The 17,478-nt window shown below is 41.5% G+C and overlaps 1 protein-coding gene across 2 annotated transcripts; it reads right to left on the reverse strand.

Moving 5' to 3' along the window:
• Positions 1 to 396: 396 nt before the first annotated feature.
• Magea2 (melanoma antigen, family A, 2) lies at positions 397 to 6,509 on the reverse strand. 2 transcript variants are annotated; one of them, NM_020016.1, is made up of 4 exons: positions 6,449 to 6,488; positions 5,652 to 5,756; positions 2,784 to 2,872; positions 397 to 1,847 (listed from the first exon to the last, which is right to left on the reverse strand). In NM_020016.1, exon 4 carries the CDS (start codon positions 1,780 to 1,782, stop codon positions 820 to 822), a length of 963 nt encoding a protein of 320 aa, NP_064400.1. In that variant the 5' UTR covers positions 1,783 to 1,847; positions 2,784 to 2,872; positions 5,652 to 5,756; positions 6,449 to 6,488; the 3' UTR covers positions 397 to 819. The 2 variants fall into 2 exon arrangements, with proteins under 2 accessions (NP_064400.1, XP_006528783.1); XM_006528720.1 differs by lacking the exon at positions 5,652 to 5,756 and having other exon boundaries at positions 479 to 1,847; positions 6,449 to 6,509.
• Positions 6,510 to 17,478: the final 10,969 nt, after the last annotated feature.

The following is a 17,478-nucleotide window of genomic DNA, read 5'->3' on the forward strand; positions in this document are numbered from 1 at the left end:
TCCAACATGTGTACCTCATGAGTTACTGGAATGTGTGGTCTAGAATAAGATACCCTGGATCATGACATACAGATCTTTTGAGCTGTTACATGGCCAGAAATCACAAAATGCCATGGTTTACAGCATTGAAATTGAGGTGCTTGCCTCAGCAAGACCCTCTTCAAAATTCTGAACCAGGTCTAATCATCATTAAAAAAAAAAAACAACTCTAAATTTTTGGAAGATCTGAGGATCATGCTTTCTTCCTATATAGATAATTTATTGACTCTGGCTTCAGCTCTACCCTCTTATCTATAGGAAAATATAGACCTAGCTTCTCCCAAGGACCCACTGCTAACAGAGGACTTTAGGATGAACAGGGCACCAGTGCAGATTTTAGTGTTACAAATGCCATTTACTGTTTTCAGTTTGAATTTTAATTTGTTAAACACAACAAGAGACTAAACAGTTTGAGATGATGAAAAATCTTTTCTTCTTCTTTTTTTTAAATATTCACATTTTTCCATTGCCCAGAAAATTAGTTTCAATGTCGCTAGTATCTTGAAACATTTTACAAATTAATACACAAGTCATTCCCATTTATTTAAAAAAAATGACATTCAGCAAACCTGAAAAAAACACTACATGCATTTAAAGCTAAAACTATTGGACCTTATACTACGATTATTAACATTTTGGGCTACCAAGAATCCTCAAGTCACCCAAACAGAGTGAAAATTGAATGTGTTATGCTCTCCTCCACCCAGCTGTCCAATGAGGGTACAGCAATGGAATCAGTGACTCTGTCTGACCTGGGGTTAGAAGGGAAATGCCACTACACTAGAATGTGAGCAGGTCAGAGGAGTTGGAGCATCTGTTCAAGATCCAGGCCTTGGTCCTGTCTATCTCATCTTGCAAAGCCTCTGCATACTTTTCAGGGTAGGCTCTGGGATGAGTCTTATTAATGCTGGCAAAAAACTGTAAGACTTTCATTTTGCTGGTTTCTGCAAAAGCCCTTGGGCCCCACAGGAACCCATAGCTAGGAGGATCACTATTGGGCACCTGCCTGTATTTCAGGCACCCTTCCTGCACAAACTCCTCAGAGATGAGCTTCCTGGGGTCTTTATGTATGTAAGGATCCCTCCCACCACACAATCCTATGTTATTCACCATTTCCCAGATAATCTCCTCACTGACATAGTTTCCCTTCATGAAAATGACACTCAGTACAGCTATGAGGATACCTGTCTTGGGCATACCCAGGACATCAGTCATCATGCCATCATAGGTGATCCCCAGGGCAGTGACAAGGATATAGGAGTGGACAGAGGGGTCCACTTCTACCATGTCAAGGCCAAAGACCATCTTCAAGCACTCAGAGGCCTCACTAAAGATCAGAGGGTAGTACTCCTCATACTCTCTACCAATACTTTCCAACATTTCTGCTTTGGTAGTGAATGCCTTCATTTGATAGTTTAAAACCAGAAAGTCCACCAAGTCATACACCTTTGTGTTCTGTGCATTGTGCAACAAATAAAGTGGGTCTTCCAGGCCCCCTGATCCTTTGATGGAAGCTTCCTCAGATGGGCTATCAGGGATGGAGGCCAGTGCCACACAGGGAGAGTAGGCTCTCTGAGGACTCTGGGGAGGACTTGGTATTCCACTGCCATACACTTTATTTGAGGTGGTGGTATCTTCCTCCTCCTCTGATGTCTCCATGGTCTCCTGGTCATTGTCTAATTCCTGTTGGGCCTGAGCACTCTCTTGGAGGCTGCAGTATTGGGTGTTATGGGAGTCAGCCATTATGACTGTCCTAGGTAACAGTAGGCTGGATAGTGTTCCAATCACAGCAGGGAGGAAACACGGGCCTGATGGAGAAAGAAAAGAGGGTTAGTGGATTCTTAAGGCAGACCATTTCCTACAACTTTTAATATGTAATGTTATTTTAGAGCTCTAGATTAGTTCTTTAAGATCACAGGACTCTAAGAAATCCTGGAATATGAAAGCCTGTAACAGGAATTGACCCAGATATTTGGAGTGCAGCCAGGTCACAGAACAGATAACCACAGGGTACCATCAGATTATTTGACACCAGGGAATGTGGAGAGTCAGTATTCTCAGTTGTTGGCTCCATTGATATGAAATAGCAGTATAGGCATCCCTGTAAGTTCTGAGACTATACAGTTTTGAATTTGTAAAAAAATGAGGGCACTATCTCAGAGGATGATTTTCATGTGTTCCACTTTGCAATCATTGTAAGAGATGCAGCCACCATCCCATAGGTGCAAACAGCTAGTTGGTAACTTAATCCTCATTCTTAAAACATAGGGAGAAATGACCTGGGGGTGCAGGGAGCAGAGTAACACTACCTAAAGTGAATGTTGTCTTCAATGATCATTTTGGGCCCTCATGATTTTCTGTCAATGACTGGACACTGCCCCCTTGCTGGCCTTTAGCAAATTCTTACATGTTCACCTCTCTAGAAATTAATATAGAGTATTAAGATCGCTTCATATCTGGCTATAACTATTGAAACTAAATTACATGAAATGAGACAATTTAATGGTTTTCATGTATCCTGAATTGTCAGACCTGCCCTATACTCTCCTTGATCAATGACAAGAACTGTACTACTTCACCTGATGATCTGAGGCTAGTTTCTTTAAGTCTGGAGCCTATTTCTATTATAAAAGGAAAAGATGTGAGGGAAGTTATCTATGGCCCTTGGTTTCTTCACAGCCTACAGCAGGCCAGGTATGGGACATTTCCCATTTGTTGAAATGCAGGACATCTTCAGTCCTCACCTTCAGTCCTGACACTCCTGAGATCTTCCCTCTGATGACTCTAGTCAAACTCTGCTTTAGGAGATTTTCAGCTCCTTGATACCAGGGACCTGTAAACAAGATAGGGTAGTTAGCAAGACATCCCCACCCAGCACTGTGAAGATCAGGGAAGTGACAAGTGTTTGTTGGGCCCATAACAGAGTTTTCCTTAACTCATACATTCGAGGATACTACCTGAACTCTCATGACCCTGGGACCCTTGTTTTTAAATATGGCTACCCACTCTGGTCTCATGACATCTGAGAAAGTGCCAAATCCATGTCCATCTGGATGTGTTAATGTGGATTGTTCACATGTCCTGCACTCATCTGGTCTAATATGGGATTTCCTAAGACCAACTGGGATTTATTCATCTGACTTTTTCCTTATACCTTCCTTTATGTGCAGATGACAAAAAGACCTCGTCTCTCCAAAGACTGCTGCCTTCCTGTCCAAGGTACAACTAAGCTTGCCACTTAATGCCTCTGAGTGTTAGACTCAGAATATAACCAGGCAGCACAGTCACTTCTTTCTCAGCCTTGGACACATAAAGTCCCCAGAAGTACATGTATGAGACACAGATAATCCTAGGACTCTGCTCTCTGTCCTCCTAAGTGGTTCCCTCTGCCAACTTGACATCACACCGAGAATCAATGACTTCGCCTCCTATATAAATCTCAGAAAAAATCTTTAATCATAACAGAGAGGCAGTCACAGCACCCACATACTTAGGGATCTCAAGAAAATTTTTATTTATGGATCATTTGAAGCGAACTGTACACAGTGAACCCTAGATTTTACCTTGACTAGGGATGTATCCTAGACTTCTTTAACATGAACATCAGAAAAAAAAAAAAAACTTCTGAACTTATATCTACTGAGGTCACATTAGCCCAATCCATTGTCTACCATACACCCCTGTATTACAATCCCTATGATTGTGTTCCAGGGGAATTATCTATTGGGGCATCTCCTCATTTTACCTACAGGGTTTCACCCTATCTGTTGATGGATCCTGGACCCTATCTACTTCAATTGCTCCAAAAAATGTATGTAAATCAGAGTCCCACTGGAGGATAGATCCTTGCCCCTATGGATGCACCCTACCCTGTTAGGTAAAAAGTGGACAATGGAGAAGCACTGATTTGGGATTCCTTAGACTAAGCATAATCTCTTATCTTGATTCCAAGGGTCTGTGAGGAGTATACAGAGAGCCTAATGATCTTTTTAGAATACTTTCTTAAAATTTGGATCATTTGATACATTGCCTTTTAATTATATTCAACATTTCTCTTGCTGGGTTGTAGGCCTGCTCCTGATCCACCACTGGGCATGGCTTCTTGGGGAGGTGGAATGTGGGGAGTTTGACTGTGCTTTTCCCATGCAGCCACCAAGTCAGTCCTAAGGCAATGGTTAAACTCAAAGAACCTCAAAAAACAGTCCTCAGCTTCCAAGTTATCAGATATAGAAACTGGGGACCAGGATCTCTCCACTAAGTCGGCTCGGTTATGCTTCAGAACACCAAAAGAAAATAAATCTAGCATAATTGATTGTTTCTGTGAATCCTGGAAAAAGTTATAAATATTAATTTCTCCATTTTTATCCGGAGTGAAAATATCACATGGTCCTACATTTCTAGGAACCTGGCAAATGGAGCCTGAGGACAGAGTCCTCTGAGAGAGACTAGAAGGAGCTTATTCCCACACAGCTGCCCATTTGGTGTAGGTAAGCTCATTAAAGCTATAGTGTGAGGTGCTCTCCTGAGCCAACCAGAGATTCCATAGCACACCTTTAGATACTCTTAGACATAGCCAGTTATTCGATACCTACTCCTCACAGAATGTTTGAAACCAACATAATAATTTAATCTCCAAAACCATGGAATAAGGTACTCATTCCCTCAAGGTACCCCACTGTGAGCAAGGGAGATCAAAGGGACAAGACTGTATTATTTGAGGAGCCACCAATCCTAAAAGGTTTCAAAATGAGCCGTAAATTCTTATCTCAAATGGCAAGGCAAGGCCACCTCCTTTCCAGGACTCTCTCAAAATAGTGCTGAGTCCACAATGTCCCTGGATCTGAGTGGATGGTAGAGCCCACTATATCTGGAGTAAGCACAGAGATTTTGGTAAACATAAGGAAATTCCCAAAAAGGTCCAGAGACCTCAATGTCACTAGCTATGGATTTCGGAAGAGGGTCTCATTCCACCAAGCCATCTCTGAAGCATCCTTTAATATTAAGGAACCACAAAAAGTGCCCCCAGACTCCCAGGTCCTCTGATATGGAAACTGGGGCCCAGGAACTTTCTTTTAAGTAACCCCCTTATGCTTCAGCGACCCCAAAAGGAAACAAATCTAACTTAATTGTCTGGGTCTGGGGATCTTGGATCCACCACAAACAACCCACTCCCCAGCCTTCATCCAGACGAAAAATCTCATACATCCCACATTTCTGGGAACCTCTGACATGGTCCTAAAGGACATTATCCATAGACAGGGAAGAACGGGGGATCATTCCCACAATTCCTGCCATGGTTCGTTATAGGAAAATTATTAAAAAAAAAAAAACAAAAAAACAAAAAAAACTTTAGTATGTGGGGCTCTCTGGCCCAAGCAGCTCTTCCACAGTACACCCTTACATACTGGTTTGACTCTGCCAATTATTGCATCTGCTTGCCCTCCTGGAATGTTTGAAAATGGCAACTTTAGAAACACTTCAGAATCTAGGAGTAAGGGCTCATTCCCACAAGGTTACCCCACTGGGAGCTAGCAAGGCCAAAAGAGATGAAGCTGCATTATTTGGGGGATCATCTATCCTGAAATGTTTCAGAGTGAGCCCGAAATTCTCACCTAAACTGGCACTGCAGAGCGATCTCCCATCTCAGGCTTCTCCCAAAATGGCGCCTAGTTCAAGTCCACAAAGTCTCCAGATACGATTGGCTGGCGAGGTGCTCTCTGTATCACAAGTCAGCACAGAGGTTTCCTTAATTTAAGGTACCTCACAAAAGGTTCCTGAGTCCCCCATATCACCACATATAGATGGTTGTGAGAGGTCTCATTCCACCATGTCAGTCCTAAGGACTCTACTGAACTCAGAGAACCTCAAAAACCGACCTCAGCCTCCCTAGTCCTCAGATATGGAAACTGCCGTTCAGGCTCTTTTCCAGTAAGTGGGCTCATTTATGCTTTAGGATTGCCATGGGTACAAGGCTAGCATAAATGTCTGGGCCGGTGGATCCTGGATCCAGCTCAAACAACCCACTCCTCAACTTTCAATTAGAATAAAAATATCACGCGCTCTTGCATTTCTAAAAACCGCATAATTGGTCCATAGGGACAGAGTCCCCGGATAAAGTGGGGGTAGGGACACATTCCCACTGTTTATGAGGGTATTTCATTAATTCCACATTATCAGGGTCACTCTGACCCAACAACTGCTTCCACAGTCCACACTTAGCCTCTCATTTTAAACGGCCAATTGTTCCATACGTTTTCCTCAGGAATGCTTGAAGACCGCACCTTTAGACAGTCCCTAACTTCGAGGGCTAAGGAGCTACTTCCCACAAAGTTAGTGGACTGGGAGCTAGGCAGGCTAAAGGTTGACCCTCCAGTCCTTAAAGGTTTCATAGTGAGCCCGAAATTCTTACCTCAACTGGCACAGCATGGAGACCTCCCTTCCAGGACGCTCCAGAACAAAATGGCGCAGAGTCCAAAGGACACCGGATATGAGTGGCTTCCGAAGTGCTCTGTACCACAGGTCAGCACAGAGGTTCCGTTAAACTCAGGACGTTCACAAAACGTTCCGGAGACCTCCATGTCCCCAAATGTATGATAGGGAGAGAATCATATGCCCAAGTTCTCACTGAGGCATCCCTTCAAGTCAGGGAACCGCAAAAAACAGTCCCCTAGCTTCCCTGTCCACCAATATGGACACTAGAACCCAAGCACTTTCCAGTAATGAAATCACCGTTTCTTTCAGGATCCCAAAATGATACAAAACTCGCTTAATTGTCTGAGCTTCTGGATCCTGGATTTAGCTTAAAATACCCACTCCTCAACTTTCAACCAGAATAAAAATCCCACATGCTCCTGCATTTCTGCAAACCTGGGAAATGTTCCCTTAGGACCGGGTCTTAGATGAAGAGGGATAGGAGCTGATTCCCAGGAGGGTGCTCCTCTTTGATGCAGGTTACATCATTTAAACTATAGTATTTTTGGTTCTCAGACCTAACCAAGGCTTCCCCAGTCCACTCTTACCAGCCTTTTGACACAGCCAAGTACTCCATTGCCTTTCCTCAAGCAAAGGTCTAAGTGATAGCAAAATTAGATAGTCTCCAGAATGAAGAAGCAGGGAACTTTCCCACAAGGGTGACCGACAGAGAGCTAGGCAGGCCAAAGGATGAAGCTGTATTATACAGGGGATCATCTGTCCTAAAACATTTCAGAGTGAGCCCCAAATTCTCTCCTCAACTGGCAGGACAAGGCAACATCCATTCTAGGAGTCACATGACATGGTGTCCAGTACACAAAGACCCCAGATACCAAAGTCTGGAGAGGTGCTGGACATCACAATTCAGAGCATAGGTTGCTCAAATCTCAGGAACCTCACAAAAAAAATACCTTTGTCCACCAAATCATGAGGCATAAATGACTGGGCAGGAACTCATATACCCAGTTTAACACCAAGGCATTTGCTAACACAAGGGAATTCATTAGCTAAACCTAATTCTCCCTTGTTGTTCCAAGTAGAAAATGGAGCCCAGGCTCATTACACTGATTGGACTTGCATTTGCCTCAGGACAGCAAAAGGATACATGTCTAGCTTAATTGTCAGAGCCTGTGGATCCTGTTATCCATTCCAAAAACCCATTCCCTGCATTCCATGCACACTAAAATAATCACATGTGTCTGCATTTCTCAGAACCTCAGAAGTTATCCCTAAAGACATAATTCCCTGAGAAGGAACAATGGTGGCTCATTGCCATAGTACTTGTCCTTAGCATGTCCTGTGATGTCTATGGTCCCTCGTTGCATATGAAAGCATCCAAACTCTGTTCCAATTCTTCCATCACCATACAAACTGTGCAGCTTTTACCATGTTCTGAACTGATGAAGAAAATGGGGAGGGGCTCTTGTATTAGGGCCATAGAATTGGAGGAGTAAAGACTCACATGCCTTTCCATACAAGCAGACAGTCTTGGTCCACTGATTCTCACAGGAGTATAGCTATAGTGTTTGGGGACCCTCTGTGGTACTTCACATGTGAACCTTTAGGTCTTACTTTCATGTCTCTGGAAATCCTAGAAATTGTTCCATGAGTGCAGTTTAGGGAGAGGTCTTGGATAGGAACAAATTCCAATAACCACACCAGGTTTTCTGATTAACTGACCTCAGGAGTGCCACTGTATCTTTTGGGATTCTTCCCTCTGGATCACAGCTTCTTTGTCTATGAAAATAGGCTTTGGGAATATTATAAAAGATTTATAGGCTTCCCCAATAACTTGTGTATGTATGAAAATGTATAAATGATGTTCATTTATGTTATTTGACCCCAGCACATGTGGAGCAGAATTAGATTAGTTAAGACAGTTCTCTCTAGTTTGCCATTTCAGTACACCTTTAGTTTTATCCCTAAATCCTAATAGGAATCCATCTAACACACACACACACAAACAGAGACAACACACACACACACACACACACAAATACACACACACACATCTTGAATTTAGCTGATGTTTGAGTTGAGAAATTATTATAAATGAGTCTGGAAAGTCAAGGAATCCTGGGTGAAAGGAGAGACTGGATTAAGTTCTGAGTGAATGTGTTTAGTTTGAAGGGGTCAGAATCATACCAAGGACACTAGTTCCTCAGATACACAGAAGCATGAGAAGAGAAAAAGATTTCCTCTAGGTCAAATGGAAATATTGTCAGGTATCTAAAAACACACAACCAAAGCTTTTTCTTCAGAGATGACTGCAACCTGAGATTGATCCCCAAAGAGCTTCCAGGATAATATGTGAAATATGTTTCTGACTCATCAGCATGAACATGTTCAATGTATCCAGGATTTGCTTTACCTGTGTCTGTGTGTCTGGTTTTGTTTGTTTGTTTTCTTTTTAATATTTTTTATTACGGATTTTCCTCAATTACATTTCCAATGCTACCCCAAATGTTCCGCATACCCTCCCCCCCCCACTTCCCTACACACCCATTCCCATTTTTTTGGCCCTGGCGTTCCCCTGTACTGGGGCATATAAAGTTTGTATGTCCAATTGGCCTCTCTTTCCACTGATGGCTGACTAGGCCATATTTTGATACATATGCAGCTAGAGTCCAGAGCTCCGGGGTACTTGTTAGTTCCTAATGTTGTTCCACCTATAGGGTTGCAGATCCCTTTAGTTCCTTGGGTACTTTCTCTAGCTCCTCCATTGGGAGCCCTGTGATCCTTCCAATAGCTGACTGTTAGCAAAGAAAAACAGGAAAACACATCCAAACAGGTGATGGAAATGAACCAAACCATACTAGACCTAAAAAGGGAAGTAGACACAATAAAGAAAACCCAAAGTGAGGCAACGCTGGAGATAGAAACCCTAGGAAAGAAATCTGGAACCATAGATGCAAGCATCAGCAACAGAATACAAGAAATGGAAGAGAGAATGTCAGGTGCAGAAGATTCCATAGAGAACATCGGCACAACACTCAAAGAAAATACAAAACACAAAAGGATCCTAACTCAAAACATCCAGGAAATCCAGGACACAATGAGAAGACCAAACCTACAGATAATAGGAGTTGATGAGAATGAAGATTTTCAACTTAAAGGGCCAGCAAATATCTTCAACAAAATGTTTGTTTTCTTTTTAATCCCCATGATATTCACATTCCCAGGACTAAGCTCTGTTTACTGCTTAGGATATAAAATAATAATATAAAAATTGAATGTATAATCAATATCTTAAAATAGCATGCTCACAAATTAAATCCGAAAAAAAAAAAAAAACAAATTAAACTAAAATCCCACCAACAATGGAGGAGTGTTCCTCTTTCTCCACATCCTCACCCCTAGGATGCCCCTAAGAAAGGCTGCCTGCATGTGTCTTTTTGTTGTTAAACTGCTGCAGTGACCACATACAACTTTCCTTGGCTTTATGCAGCACTGGAAATGTATATTAGGTAAAAGCTTCATCTGACTTGTACTAGTCCAGAGCTCCTCATCACTTGTGAGTTGAGATTGTGACTGGTGTGACTGGCATGCCTGAGCTCATTTTCTCCTTTGTTCCTCTCAATATTCCCCAGGAGCTCGGGCTTGTCCCTCAGGAAGCTGGAGTTCTCATAGATTTAAAACAAATGTACTAGGTTAACCAGGTACAAATGCAGCAAACCTTACTCACATTTTCCTTGTCTATAGGAAGATGGAGAAAAATGGCTCACATTTCTGTCTAGAGGTGATATGTGTTTCAGCACGACATTTATAAAGAGCAATGACTTATAGATAAAGTTGTCTGAACATCTATGTGACATTGACTGGCTGCTAAGAACCTGCCTGCCTGCCTGCCTCCCTGCCAAACTGCCTGTGTGTCTTCCTGTCTGCATAAATAAGGTCAAATTCAGCCCAACAATACTCTTCATTAGTGTAGTTTTACGGTGTTCAAAGCTATGGATTACACTTGTCTTTCTTTTAGGTTATAGGGCTCTTCCAATCTTGAGTGATATGCTTCAGAGGTGCCTGCTCCATTTGTCAGGGTACTGCCCAGGAGTATAGCTGAATTTTTGTGAACTAAGATAATCTCAATAAACTCATTGCTTAAAAGTCTTGGGTATGGGGAAACATTCCTTTGCTCTGTAAGTGTTCTCTATATCTGGAATGAATTCCTTTCTTCAAATCTTCTTGAGAAAACACATATGACACAAGAGGCATAGTGAGTAGCACAAAAAAAAAAGATGACAGAAAGAAATAGCCATTCCCTCTTCTGTGGTGAGGATAGGTGTGCCTCTAGTAATTGTAATAATTATGTGTGCTCTGTTAGGGATACAGGATATCCACTTTACTTTGAGACATCTCCCTAAGGTTGAACGGACCCAAGGCAGAATTACAATAGTAACAGACATGAGGAAGCAAACATCTTTGTTTACATGAGACACAGCATCAAAAATGCATAAAGACAGAGGATGATCCAAAAGTTAAAAACGTTTCTTTTTGAATTTTAAGGTGAGGGAAATAAGAGAAAACAGGGAAAAAGAAGCCCATTAGGTCAGCAAACTGTACTATGTTGCAAAATTTACATGATGTACAAGATGCTGTTGTGAGTTTTCGCATGAACAAAACAGCCAGCAATAGAGGTGCTGAGGAAACCATCTGTGCAGCCTCTGGGATGGCAGGTGGAGAAGAGAGCCCTAGAAGGGTAAATTGATCAGGAGGTGGGAGTTGAGGACCATAGCCAAAACCAAACTGTGGTGGAGAGCCTAAGTCCTGTGGGGAGAATCCTCCAACTAGTTAGGATACTATATAGGTGGTAAAGTTTGGGCGTTGGGCAGGGTATGGGCTCCTTTGCCAGACGGTCATGGGACATAGCTAACAATGCCCTATCCTGCTGACACCTCATTCATTGTGGGCCCTATCCTTGTTACCATGTAAACAGTGTTTGTTCAGCCCGGCCAGTATAGTTCCCCGATCGCCAATAATGTTACTGGCAGGACTAGGAAAGTTTCTGCTAGGGTTGTTTGGATGCCTGGAACCAGATGCTCTCCTACAGTGGCCCCTCTGAGCTCTGCCGCTGATGGTGACAGTGTCTTCAGATGCATGAAGAACCACACAGTGTACTGCTCCATTCCTACCTGCACTATCCAGGGTGATGGATCCAGGGGAAGCTTTGGAAATACTGAACTCCTGATAAATACACAGTCCAGACAAAATTAATGAGCCCTGGACAGAATATTAGGGGAAGGTGGATCAGCTGCAAAGTCAATATCTGGACAGAAGTCTTAAATACGTATATTTCTGACCCATTGGCACAATGGAATTAAGTCACTGGTTCAACATCAGGGTTTAAAAATGCCATCAAGTTTAATTCAGAATTTGCAATTTCATTGTCTTCTTCCTTTTTCCATATTGTATGATAATGTCATACCTAGCCTTTTGTTTTCCCATGTATTGAAATATTGAAGTTAACGGAAAATATATTTACACTATTGTGATTTTTGACAGAAAATTTCTGCATCATGTCTTAGACTATACTTTATATGAAGCAGGTTTCATGTATAATAGAAAGGGGCCCTAGATACCAAGGAAATGGGTGAAGGTTCTGGAAGAGTGAGGTGCATGTATTTGGACCTTAATTAAGGCAGGAACCTGGAGTCCATAGATGATGCAAACGCCATGAAGGAGTGCTGCTTACTACCTTGACCATCTTGGTTGCTCAGTCTGCTTTCATATAGAACCCAATATGACCAGCCCATGGTGGTATCACTTACAATGAGCTACCCCTCTCCTAACAATCATTAATTAAGAAAATGTTCAAACCCATGACAATTATCCAATCTTATATAGCTCTTTTCTCAATTGAGGTTCCTTTCTCTCAACCTTGTATCTCACTACATAAAATTATCCAGCACAGTATGGCCCCTCAAACCACCATTTTATCAGTTCCAGTCTGTCTTCCAAAGACTTCTGCTAAATTATTAATCTGTCCGTGGGAATATACTCCTTTTCTAGATAAAAAAATCAGTCTCGATATTTTGGGGTAATAGACCCAAGCACAGCAAATTATTCACCAAGTGAGAGTGAATGCCTAGCACACTGGAAAGTTTAAATGTGTAGCTTTCTAAGTACCTAAATCCCAGACCAGTTTGAGCCTCTCAGAACAAAGTGCACTGCCTTCAGGGGACAAGGCTGTGCTGTTTGGTAGGAAGAAGCCTTCTGCAATGGACCCTGTTACAAGGATGGCAGGGAAACCTTTCTGGTTTCCAGAGGCAGAAGGAAGGTCAGAAAATAAGAAGCAGAAGGAATGGTTGGATGAGTACAAAAGACATGATTGGGAACAGGGGCAGTAATGATGGAAATGACTGGGTCTTTGACAAAAGCCTTGACATCTGTGTTCTCACCTATCCAGGACACAGCCACAGAGAATCCACAAACTGTTTTGGACTAATGCAGTAAACTTAAAAGAATTATTTTTAGTTTAAATAACATATTTTGAAAGAATGTTAAATAATAATAATTTTAGTTTCTATAAGATCAACATTGCTGTCTTATCAATTACTCAGTATGTAAATCATAGATTTATAAAGTTGTATAACCTTGGAAAAGCACTTTGAGTTTTTAATCTTACCCTAAATATTATTTGCAAATTATATAGACTAATATTTTAATACAAAATAGATATTTTTCTGAGACAACAGATCCTGAGTACACTTTCTATTCCATACACCCCATACAGCTCCACTCACACCTCCCCTCTCTGTGCTCCACTCCCCATCTGGTTCTTCTTCCCCAAAAGTGGAGATCTCCAAGGACAACTGCAACCAAACACTACAAAAGACGTGTCAGTATGACAAGGCAAACATCTCCAATGTCAAGGCTGGACAAGACAAACCAAAAGGACAACAGGAGTAACAAGCACAGGACAATGATTCAGAGACACTTCTCTGAAGAACAACCAAACTGATTTCCAGAGCGGTTCTTTCAGTTTGCAATCCCACCTGCAATGGAGGTATGTTTTTCTTTCTCCACATCCTCGTGAGCATCTGCTGTCACATGAGTTTTTTTTTATCTTGTTTTGTTCCAATCAAATTCTTTTTTATGAGATGTTTTCATTGTTTACATTTCAGATTTTATCCCCTTTCCTCATATCTCCTCCCAAAGCCCCTCTATCCCATATCCCTTCACACTGCTCACTAACACACACATTCGCACTTCCCTGTCCTGACATTCCCCTACACTGGGACATAGAGCTTTCTCAAGACCAAGAGACTCTCCTCTCATTGATGCCCTGCAAAGACATCCTCTGCTACATATGCGATTGGAGACATGTGTCCCTCTATGTGTTCTATTTATTTGGTGGTTTTTAGTCCCAGGGTGCTCTGGTGGTGCTTGTTTGTTTATATTGTTGTTCCTCCTATGGGGCTGCAAACCCATTAAGTTACTTGTGTCCTTTCTCTAGCCCCTCCATAGAGACCCTGGGCAAAGTCCAGTGGATGGCTGGGAGCATTGACTTCCTACTTGTCAGTCACTGGCAGAGCCTCTAAGGAGACAGCTAGATCATGTTCCTGTCAGTAAGCACGTGACGGCATCCAGAATAGTTTCTGGTTTTGGTAACTGCGCATGGGATGGATCCTCAAGGGGGCAGTCACTGGAAGGCCCTTTCATCAGATTCTGCCCCAAACATTGTCTCTGTATTTCTTCCCATGAATATTTTGACCCCCCTTTAAGTATCCACACAATGGTCTTCCTTCATCTTGAACTACATATGGTCTGTGAATTGAATCGTGGGTAGTCTAAGTTTTTGGGTTAATATCCACTTATCAGTGAATCCATACCATGTGTGCTCTTTTGTGATTGGGGTACCTCACTCAGGATAATATTTTCTAGTTCCATACATTTGCCTAAGAACTTCATGAATTCATCATTTTTAATAGCTGAGTAGTACTCCTTTCTGTAAATGTACCACATTTTCTGTATCCAGTCCTCTGTTGAAGGACATCTTGGTTTTTTCCAGCCCTGGCTATTATAAATAAGGCAACTATGAACATAATGGAGCATTTGTTCTTATTACACAGTTGAGCTTCTTCTGGGTATATGTCCAGGAGTGGTATACTTACATCCTCACTGAATACTATGTCCACTTTTCTGAGGAACGGCCAAAATAATTTGCAGAGTGGTTGTGCCAGCTTGAAATACCACCAGCAATGGAGGAGTGTTTTGCTTTCTCCACATCTTTACCAGCATCTGCTGTCCCCTGACAATTTGTTCTTAGTCATCAGGCTGGTGTGAGATGGAACCACATCTTTCTTTTGATTGGCATTTCCCTGATGACAAAGGATGTTGAACATTTCCTTAGATGCTTCTCAAGCATTCCATATTCCTTGGATGAGAATAATTTGTTTACCTCTGAACCCCATTTTTAATAGGGTTATTTGATTCTCTGGAGTATAACTTCTTGAGTGCTTTCTGTCTATTGGATATCAGCCCTCTATTAGATGAAGGATTAGAAAAAACTTTTCCCAATATGTTGGTGCCATTTCGTCCTAATGACAGTGTCATTGAACTTACAAAAGATTTGCAAATTTATGAGGTCCCTGATCTTAGAGCACAAGGTATTTGGGTTATGTTCAGGAAATTATCCTAGGTGACCATATGCTCCAGCCTCTTGCACACTTTCTTTTCTATTAGTTTCATTGTGTCTGGTTTTATTTGGAAGTCCTTGACCCTTTTGGATTTGAGTTTTGTACAAGGAGATAAGAATAGATTCGTGGGCTGGCGAGATGGCTCAGTGGTTAAGAGCACCGACTGCTCTTCCAAAAGTCCCGAGTTCAAATCCCAGCAACCACATGGTGGCTCACAACCATCTGTAATGAAATCTGATGCCCTCTTCTGGAGTGTCTGAAGACAGCTACAGTGTACTTACATATAATAAATAAATAAATCTTTAAAAAAAAAAGAATAGATTCGTTTGCATTCTTCTACATGCTACCCACCAGTCAAACCAGCACCATATGTTGTAAATGCTGTCTTTTTTCCACTGATGATTTTAGCTCCTTTATCAAAATCAAGTGACCAAAGGTGTATGGGATCATTTCTGTGTCTTCATTCCTATTCCATTGATCTACCTGCCTGTCATTGTACCACTACATTACAGTTTTTATCATGATTGCTCTGTAATACAGCTTGAAGTCAGAGATGGTGATTCCCCCAGAAATTCTTATATTGTTGATAAAAGTTTTCACAATCCTGGGTTTTTTGTTTTTACAGATTAATTTTGAAATTGCTCTTTCTAACACTATGAAGAATTGACTTAAAATTTTGATGAGGATAGCATTGAATGTGGAGATTTCTTTCTCACAAGATAGCCATTTCTTCTATGTTGAACCAATACATTTGCATGGAAGATCTTCCGATCTTCTGAGATCTTCTTTGATTTCTCTCTTCAAAGTCTTGTAGTTATTGTAATACAGATCTTTCACTTGCATAGATTCACACCAAGATCTTTTATATTATTTGTGACTACTGTGAAGTGTGTTATTTCCCTAATTTCTTTCACAGCCTGTTTATCCATTGAGTAGTGGAAGGTTATTGATTTGTTTGAGTTAATTTTGTATCCAGCCACTTTGCTGAAGCTGTTTATCTGGTTTAGGTGTTTTCTGCTGGAATTTTTGAGTCAATTAATTATACAATCATATCGTCTGCAAATAGTGATATTTTCACTTCTTCTTTTCCAATTTGTATCTCTTTGATCTCCTTTTGTTGTCTACTTGTTCTGGCTAGGAATTCCACTGTTATATTTTACAGGTAGAGAGAGAGTCAACAACCTTGTCTATTCCCTGATTATAGTGAGATTGCTTCAAATTCCTCTCTATTTAGCTTGATGTATGCTACTGGTTTGCAGTATATTGCTTTTGCTATATTTAGGTATGGGCATGGAATTCCTGATCTTTCTAAAATTTTAACGTGAATGAGATTTAGAATCCATTCCATATACAGTCACCAAACCCAGAATCTATTGTGGTTGCTGGGAAGTGCTTACTGACACCTGATATGACTGTCTACTGAGAGGCTCTGGCAGAGCTTGATAAATATAGAAAAGGATTCTCACAGCCAACCATTGGACTGAGTGTGGGGTCCCAGATGAAATAGTAAGAAATGGGTAGATGGAGCAGTGGCAGCCCCATGATTGGAGCCACAGTGTTAAATTCCAGATCCCCAAGAGTTCCTGGAGACTGGACTACAAAGCAAATAGTATATATGAAGAGACTAATGGCATATGAGGTAAAGGATGGCCTTGCTGGAATCAGTGGGAAGATAGGCCTTTGGCAATGTGGGTGTTTGATGCCCCAGTGTAGGAGAATCTCAGAAATGGAAGGTGCAAGTGGGTAGATGAGAGGAGGAGCACCCTCATGGAGGCAGGTGGAGGGAGGAGGGGATAGGGCTCTCCAGACCAGAGACCAGGAAAGGGGATAACATTTGTACTATAAAACAAGAAAAGAACCAATAAATGGAAAAAATGGCACCTCACATTCCTCTTGTTACTGTCCAACAAAACCAGCAAGCCAACATCCATAACATGTAGAAAAATTTTAATCCAGCAACATGGATGTTCTCCCAAGAGATCATACCCAAAGTACTTCAAGGTCAGTGTGTTCTGGCTGGAATTACATACATTTAATCCCATTAACTATAATACAGGCACAATTAGTATACACCTTTAATCTCACACAGTGAACATAAAGTTCTTTCTGAAAGGAAGTAGCCTTCTTTTCAAACATTCTTTTTGGAAGAAAGTTTGAAAGTGAAAGTTAAGTTGAATTGAGGGGAAGACAAAATAACAAATCATAAAAACATTTGAAAGAATGAGTTAGAGATAGATAGTGCAGTGGACTGGAATCAGTTGGTCCCTCAACACACTAGAGAATCAATGTTCAGGCACTCAGGTGGGCAAGAAATCAGCAAAAACATGACAAG

This window comes from Mus musculus, chromosome X, assembly GCF_000001635.26.
Source record: "Mus musculus strain C57BL/6J chromosome X, GRCm38.p6 C57BL/6J".
NCBI lineage: Eukaryota > Metazoa > Chordata > Mammalia > Rodentia > Muridae > Mus > Mus musculus.

Excerpts from the sequence above, each read along its gene's own strand:
- Magea2 (NM_020016.1), bottom strand. The coding sequence starts at position 1,782 with ATGGCTGACTCCCATAACACCCAATACTGCAGCCTCCAAGAGAGTGCT.